Below are 8,481 nucleotides of genomic sequence, written 5' to 3'. Positions count from 1 at the left end.
AATTATTAGTGCTGGATTACCAGATGCTAATTTGGATAAAAAATTACGTCGATTGTTCTCAAACATATGATGCACGGTCCATGCGGTAATCTGAATCCGACAAATTCATGTATGAAAAAAAATGGGCTTTGTAAGTTTAATTATCCAACAAAATTTGTTGAACAAACATCAAAAGGAAGTGATTCTTACCCCATCTATAAAAGACGAAACACAGGAGAAGTTGTGAAAGTACGAGAGCAGTATTTAGATAACTCTTGGGTTGTTCCATACAATCCTTTTTTACTCGGTAAATTCAACTGTCATATGAACGTTGAGGTTTGCTCTGACATAAAGGTTGTTAAATATCTTTACAAATATATTTGTAAAGGACATGACAAAATTGCAGTTTACGTACATGATAATGATACAAACAAAGAAATAGATGAAATAAAGGAGTATCAATCTACTAGATGGGTATCACCACCTGAAGCTGCTTGGCGTTTATTTGGTTTCTCTATTAGTGAGATGTATCCAAGCGTTTATCATCTTCAATTACATCTTAATGGGCAACAACTTGTTTCTTTTAAAGGCAATACACATATTAGCTCAATCATTAATAATCCAATGATTAAGAAAACAATGTTGACAGAATTTTTTAGATGAACAGAACTAACAAAGATGCCATAAAGCTTAACTTATTATACAAAGAATTTCCTGAACACTTTGTATGGTCAACAACAGACAAAACATGGACACTGCGACAACAACGTGGTGCCGTTGGTCGTATCGTAACATGTCACCCAACTGAAGGAGAACGATATTATCTCAGACTACTGTTGTTAAATGTGAGAGGACCGAAATCATATGCAGATCTTCAAACTATAAATGGGGAACGTTATAATACTTTTAGAGAATCCGCAGAAAAAAGGGGACTGTTACACTGTGATAACAGTTTAATTGATTGCATGGCAGAGGCAGCAAGTTACCAAATGCCATATAGTTTAAGGAGTTTATTTGTTACATTATTAGTGTATTGTAATCCAGCCAATCCAAAAGAAATATGGAAACAATTTAAAGAGTCAATGTCAGAAGATTACAAAGTGTTACCTAATGTTGAAAGAAAGGATATCCAATATCAAGTTTTAAATCAGATCAATGATATTTTACACTCTATGGGTCATAATATAAATGAATATGAGCTTATCCCAGAAAAAGTTCAACTATCTATACTGGAAAAAGAAGCGAAGGAGGTATTCTTTGAAAGAACCATCAGCGTTAGTGAAGAGGATATACTGTTACAAAAAAAACTGAACACAAAACAATTGAAAGCATACAATGTGGTTATTGACCGAGTATTTTCCAAGAAACCAGGAGCTTTTTTTATCGATGGTCCAGGAGGGACTGAAAAAACTTTCTTATATCGTGCTTTATTAGCGACTATACGTAGTAAAGGGTACATAGCTCTAGCAACTGCTACTTCTGGCGTTGCTGCTTCAATTCTTCCAGGTGGGCGAACTGCACATTCACGTTTCAAAATACCTATAGACATTGATGAAAATTTCAGCTGTAACATTAGCAAACAAAGCTCAACTGCAAGTCTAATTCGTGATGCTTAATTGTATGGGATGAAGTATCTATGGCTAAAAAAAAAGAATGCTTGATGTTTTTGACTTGCTCTTAAAAGATCTTATGGATACAAATATTCTATTTGGAGGAAAAGTTGTTGTTTTTGGAGGTGACTTTAGACAAACTCTTCCAGTTGTTCGAAACGTGAATAAAGAAGATTTTATTAGTGAAAGTTTACTATATTCTACCATTTGGGACGAACTTGAAAAATTGCAATTATCTGAAAATATGAGGGCAAAAACAGATCCTGCTTTTTGTGATTACTTGATAAGAATTGGAAATGGACAAGAGAGGGTAAACTTTAATAACAAAATTCAACTTCCACATTCTATGATTATTCCTTTTACAACTGAAGAAGAATCTCTAAACCATTTATTCGCTATGACATTCTCAAATGCACACACTTCCTCCTCTAATTCTTTTCTTGCAGATTCTCGCGTTGTTCTAGCGACGAAGAATGATTTTGTAAATGAAACCAACGATATTCTTATAGCAAAATTTCCAGAAAAAGCTACTACATTTGTTGGTATTGACGAAACCGTTGAGCCTAATGATCAAAGACAATTTGAAGACCTATTACACACTTTGAATCCTGCTGGTTTACCTCCTTACAAATTAACTTTGAAAGAGAACTGGCCCATCATATTGCTGCGCAATTTGAATCCGTATGAAGGTTTATGCAATGGTACACGGTTGATATGATGCGATATTAAGACACATGTTATCAGTGCTAAGATCGCGACAGGCGATTTTAAAAATAAGCACGTATTTATCCCAAGAATACCATTATTATCTTCACAAGACGAAAGATTACCAGTTCAATTTAAAAGAACACAGTTCCCAGTAAGATTATGCTATGCTATGACTATAAATAAGGCGCAAGGTCAAACTCTGGATTTCGTCGGAATATATTTGCGAGAACCTGTTTTTTCACACGGTCAACTTTATGTTGCCTTATCGAGAGCAAAAAGTTCAAATTGCGTCAAAGTGCTGGTCCGACCGTCCACGCTAGCCAACCGTGATGACCATTCTACATATAATATTGTTTATGACGAAATCATCCAAAGAGCGTCCTTGTAAGTCTTCTGCTACCCCAAAATACAATAATTTTTCTGTTTTATTTTGTCCTTTTACTAACCTACATTTTGTTGCATTTTTTATACGCTTAGCAGTACTCACATCTATTTTTTTTTCCTTTTTGGTCAAATAGGCGATGAGATTAACAGCGGACTTCTACTTACCTCGAGCTCCGAAACAAGGTCAGTAATGAAAGTTCACGATCATAGATTTATATTACTACTTATAAGATCTTATTTGATCAGATATGATTGATCCACTTATTTTACCACGAATTTGATTTTAACAAAATCAGTAATTGGGTTTATGCAGGTAAAACAAAAAAAATCATCTTGTGCAGTTCAATTTGGAGATGATGTGTTAAGTTTGGTGGTGGAACCTGATGTTGATCATTCATTAGTAATGGCTCTTGTGACTGTTTATGGCTTGATACAACAAAGATCAATTGGTAATGTTTGCTCTATATTACTAAATTTATACCACAAATTTATGGTTAAATATGCTATTATAAGTTTAAAGCACACGCTAACTATTGTTCTGGTCCACTTATGGCAGGAAATATCAGTTATTTTTTAACAAGGACATGCTACTTTGTTCAGTGATTGTGGATTCAACCTAGTTTGATTCTAATATTTTCTATTTCTTCATGTTGTTCTTGGTTCTGCAATTAAGGTATTGTGTCAAGAGTTCGACTTATTTATACTGGATGTAAGCTATATACTTAATTCTACAGTAGCTGGTCTACGTCTAGAACCAATGCATTAGTAAGAATAAGATGATGTCACTGTGAGATGGAAGAATATGTATGGTATTATCCAACTGCATCGTCTCTGATTTACCTTTTCATTGTAGCTTCTTTTGGATATGCACATATAGACATAGAGGGAAATTCGAAAGGCTGAGCAAGATGATATTTGTTGTCATTATTTTGTAAACCAGCTTATGGCTGTTTTGAATTCTAAAATATTTGATTGCTCATTGTGATCATCGCAAATATACATTTCTATAAGTTGTTGTGCTTCTGCTAAAAATGAGATTGCATTTCTTGGTGTATTTGTACTATAGAAAAGACATATTATATGGTATTGAAACAAAAAAATCCTATATAGACTGGAATGGATATAGAGCATTCATATCATTGACCCTCATTAGTTTGGTATTGAGTCATTTTTGAGTGACTAATTAATTATCTTTTCTAGAATGTAGAAATAGCTTGCTGCTTTGTAGTTGCTTTAAAGAATTTACTTTATCCAATTTCAGATGTCGAGTTGTCAAATAACAGACAGAAGAGAATTCTTTTGTCTTGCCTCCCTTTTTTCTTTAGGTTTGTTGGTGCTTTTGCCATGCTCAATCTGTTTTATTCGGCCACAACTTACGACTTGCATCTGCTTTGTTGTGCCTGATAGGTGGTAGTGCTGCGCAGGCAGTAGCAGATGTTACCATTGATGCATGTGTCACAGAGAACAGTATAAGCCATCCTTCTCTTGCCAGTGACATGCAAAGCTTGTGTGGAGTGAGTTCTTCAATCGGGCAACTGATTGGGTACACTATCAGTGGATTTTTGGTTCATCTAATTGCATCTAAGGTTTGGTATCGCTGGCTTAATTCTATCATTATCGATAGAATATTGAGCTAGAGTTTCGACGTGTGAACTTAGTGTCATTAAATTTATAGTTGAGGGTATTGTTGACTCTATACTTATACGTGCCTTCCAGTGGCAATAGAACAGCCGCGTCTATTTGGTTTTTATCTGGTTCTAGAATTATTCTTCATTTTCCTTTCTCTTTAGCTTCTTCATCTCTCTTTCACCGTCTGGGAAGACATTTCACCAATTGGGTTTTAGATCAGATCTTCTTCTATTTAATTCGTGATTATTTTTTCTATTTTTAAGGTAACCAAATTTCTCATCATGTTCTCCAATCCAGATAGGATTTTCACTGCTTAAAATCCATTGAGAATTATTTAAGATTTTTGATTTATTCTGTTTACCTATGTCTAGGGAGTACCATATGGAAAGAGGTTAAGAGATGCACGAGAAGATTCTAGGTGGTATCTGCTTATGCCTTTTATATTACTAGAAGCTCCATTGTCAGGATTCGAAGGTGAACATGGAGTTTGTGGAGGGTTCCCATAAAACTCTAAATGGATGAGCTGCTTAAATAAGATGTCTGGTGGACCCTGGTTTTATGGCATGTTTTTTTGTCTCCTTAATTCACATTGCTTAAGAAACGGCGGATTTGCTACAGGACTTGCATTTGGATTCCGAGAATAAGTCCCTTCAAGCTCGTGACTCATCAAAGCAGGTACTGGTTGTTGCTTTAAATCTTGAGATTAATTTCGACTTTCCAATGCATGCCACTAAATGAAAATTTTGGCATCTTTACTGTATTTTTTCACTCATGTTTGACAACATAGGATGTCTTGATTGAGTTGAAAATTAACTCCCTTTACTGTCAATCCCTCTTTCTTGATGAAAAGGTTTCATCTGTTCAATATGCACCTGTTGAACCTAGCACCATGGCGAATGGAATGAACAAGCCATTTGAGAGACCAACAAGCCCCTTCAATCAGGATTTCACAGGGCCAAGCATGTTTTACAGCCCAAACGAATACACATCTCCAACACACCCTTCTTAATACTATTATGGAGGTAACAATGTCACGACCCAAATCCACTACGGGTCGCGATGGCGCCAGACACCATTGTCAGGCAAGCCAACTAAATTATCAATTAAATCCTCTTTTAATACCTTTGAAAATCTAAGGGTTTTCCTTCCATTTTTCATATATAAAACAATCTTTGTTTCAATTCAAATTAAGAAATAACTATTAATACACATCTTTCGAAAACCATCCCAGAACCCGGTGTCACAAGTGCATGAGCAACTACTGATAAGGAAAATAAAATACAATATCTGTCCGAAGTACAGTGGACAGGAAATAAATAAATAAAGTACTGGAAGGGAACTACACTAGCTGCGGGTCGCCTCGAACAATGCAGCTCACCTAGTCCCCAAATCATCTGTGCTGCTATCAAATGTAAATTATACCTGTGCAACAAAAATGCACAGAAGTGTAGTATGAGTATGTAATCAACGTGTACTCAGTAAGTATCCCACCTAACCTCGAAGGGGTAGAGACGAGATGGTCAACCTGGACACTCACTAGCGGTCCAATAATAATAATACACTAAATTTGTGAGAAAAACATGACTTCATATAGCAAGTTCTAATTTACAAGCTGTAAAGCGAGTAAACACCTTTTAACAATTAACAAGGATTTTTCAAAAATTTACTTTTTATTATCTTATCAATCTATATCAGGCCACGAAGGGCAATTCCACGTTTAAAATTCTCAAGTGACAAATAACATGCGCAAATCACACCGAGGCGACGGCCCGATCCAATAGAAATGTAAACTGTGCACTGCCGAGGGTCGAACGGCACGAACCATAGATGCATCTATTACTCCGCTCGCGAATCATCCATGCGACGCGGTCAACATAAAATAAACAATCACCCCGCTCGCGAATCATCCATGCGACGCAGGTACACATAATATACATGCTCAGGTAGCCAATTAGGATTTCATCGGGGAATAATTATCCGAATAAAACCAATTTTCCTTTAAAAAATTTTAAGAAATGAGGTTTAATTCTTTTTGAAATTCATTTACTAATTTAATGTGATTTAAGCAATTCAAGCTATCGATGGATTCGCAAATAATTCAAGTATAACATGCTTTTGGGTCCTAACTACCCGGACAATAGCATAATAGTAGCTACGCACGGACTCTCGTCACCTCGTGCGTACGTAGCCCCCACAATTAGGACCACATAACCATTTAATTCACCTATGGGGACATTTTCCCCTCACAAGGTTAGAAAGGAGACTCACCTCGCTCCGAAAGTCCATAACCGGCATTCCACGCCCTTCCGAAGACTCGAATCGATGCACAACGCTCCAAAACTAGCCAATGATTATGTAAATCCATTAATATATGCTAAGGTACTCATTATAATCCAATTTCTAACAATTCCTAACCCCCGATCGAAAAGTTGACAAAAATGCCCTCGGGCCCACGTGCCCGGAATCCGAAATTCTTCGAAGATAAAGATTACCCATGACCTCACGAACTCAAATATATAATTTTCTCTCAATTTCATATCCAAAATCATGGTCAAAATTCAAAAATATCAAATTTCTAGGTCTTCCTCAAAACCTTAAATTTCCACTCATTTCCATGTTAAAATCCATATATTATCGATGTATTTAACTTCTAATAAGTGGGGATAACTTACCTTGCCATTGAGTGACGAAACCCCCTCTTGAAATCCTCCAAGAATCGCCCAAGCCAAGAGAAAAATGAAAGAAATAGGCCAAATCCCGTCTTAAAACAAGTCACTGCCCAGCACTGCCCTTCTTCGCGAACGCGGAAAAGCCCTCGCGTTCGCGAAGCACAACCTGCTACAGCCCCAAAAACTCTTCATCGCGTTCGCGACCCAAAGTCCGTGTTCGCAAAGGCCAGCTCCCCGAACCCTACGCGTTCGCGTTCTAGGCCTCGCATTCGCGTAGACCACTGACTCAGGCCCAACTTTTCCTTCTACGCATTCGCGATCTCCTCCTCGCGTTCGCGTAGTAACCAGCTCGACTCCTTCGCGTCGCGTCCTCCACCTCGCGTTCATGAAGGCTAAAACCAGCAGCCTTCCATCTTCCTCTTCGCGAACGCGGGACTCCCTTCGTGTTCGCGAAGAAGGAAACCAGATACCAGCAAAACAGCAGCAGCTTTTACCCCAAATTCGATCCGTTAACCACCCGGAATCCACCCGAGGCCCCCGGGACCTCAACCAAACCTACCAACCAACCCCAAAACACATTACGGACTTGCTCGAGGCCTCAAATCATATCAAACAGCGCTAAAACCATGAATTACACCTCGATTCAAGCTTTATGAACTTTGAACTTTCCAACTTCTACTTTCGATGTTTAAACCTATCAAATCACGTCCGATTGACTTCAAATCTTGCACACAAGTCATATTCGACATTACGGACCTACTGCAACTTCCAGAATCGGATTCCGACCCCGATATCAAAAAGTCCACTTCCGGTCAAACTTCTCAAAAACCTTCAAATTTCTATCTTTAGCCAAGTGACTCCAAAATGACCTACGGACCTCCGAATTCACTTCCGATCGCGCTCCCAACTTCAGAATCACCATTCGGAGCTATTCACAGACTCGAAATCCCAAACAGACATCGATAACACTGAAATACACTTCAAGCCAAACTTATAAAATTTTTTCAAAAATGTTAACTTCTACAATAGGCGCCAGAACGCTCCCGGGTTATCCAAAACCCGAACCGGGCATACGCCCAAGTCCGAAATTATCATACGAACCTGCTGGAACCTTCAGATCCCGATTCCGAGGTCGTTTACTCAAAAATTCAATCTTAGTTAATTCTTTCAACTTTAAGCTTCCGAAATGAAAATTCTCTTTCCAAATCAACTCCGAACTTCACGGAATTTAATTCTGACCACGCCTACAAGTCATAATACCTGAAATGAAGCTGCTCATGGCCTCAGACTGCTGAACGACGCGCTAGGGCTCAAAACGACCGGTCGGGTCGTTACATTCTCTCCCACTTAAACATACGTTCGTCCTCGAACGTGCTGAGAACTACACTGAAGTAGTCTGAACTCACTGTTTAACTTCTCATGCACCTTCCCGTGCTACCACAACTCAGTTGAGCACATCAGCTCGATCAATTCTAAAGATATTCCCTTTTATTCAAGCAAAT

At 37.9% G+C, this 8,481-nt stretch overlaps 2 protein-coding genes and 1 long non-coding RNA gene across 3 annotated transcripts; all 3 read left to right on the top strand.

The window, feature by feature from the left end:
* Positions 1-303: 303 nt before the first annotated feature.
* LOC109220481 lies at positions 304-1,595 on the top strand. Its single transcript, XM_019384951.1, has 2 exons — positions 304-568; positions 721-1,595. The coding sequence occupies exons 1-2, from the start codon at positions 304-306 to the stop codon at positions 1,593-1,595; spliced, it is 1,140 nt and encodes a 379-aa protein (XP_019240496.1).
* Positions 1,596-1,632: 37 nt separating this feature from the next.
* Positions 1,633-2,307, top strand: LOC109220480. Its single transcript, XM_019384950.1, has one exon. The coding sequence runs from the start codon at positions 1,633-1,635 to the stop codon at positions 2,305-2,307; it is 675 nt and encodes a 224-aa protein (XP_019240495.1).
* Positions 2,308-3,000: 693 nt separating this feature from the next.
* Positions 3,001-5,298, top strand: LOC109220482. Its single transcript, XR_002067098.1, has 4 exons — positions 3,001-3,130; positions 3,238-4,267; positions 4,682-4,985; positions 5,161-5,298. It is a non-coding gene; the product is annotated as an uncharacterized LOC109220482 (long non-coding RNA).
* Positions 5,299-8,481: the final 3,183 nt, after the last annotated feature.

This window comes from Nicotiana attenuata, unplaced genomic scaffold (assembly GCF_001879085.1).
Source record: "Nicotiana attenuata strain UT unplaced genomic scaffold, NIATTr2, whole genome shotgun sequence".
NCBI classification, from domain to species: Eukaryota; Viridiplantae; Streptophyta; class Magnoliopsida; order Solanales; family Solanaceae; genus Nicotiana; species Nicotiana attenuata.
The sequence above is the reverse complement of the archived record's forward strand: the minus strand, read 5'-3'. Positions and strand labels throughout refer to the sequence as shown.

Bases quoted from the DNA above. Each gene is read 5' to 3' on its own strand.
- LOC109220480 (XM_019384950.1), top strand. From the start codon at position 1,633: ATGCTTGATGTTTTTGACTTGCTCTTAAAAGATCTTATGGATACAAAT.
- LOC109220481 (XM_019384951.1), top strand. From the start codon at position 304: ATGAACGTTGAGGTTTGCTCTGACATAAAGGTTGTTAAATATCTTTAC. The intron at 569-720 runs GCAATACACATA...GGTCAACAACAG, and splicing joins ACAACTTGTTTCTTTTAAAG to ACAAAACATGGACACTGCGA.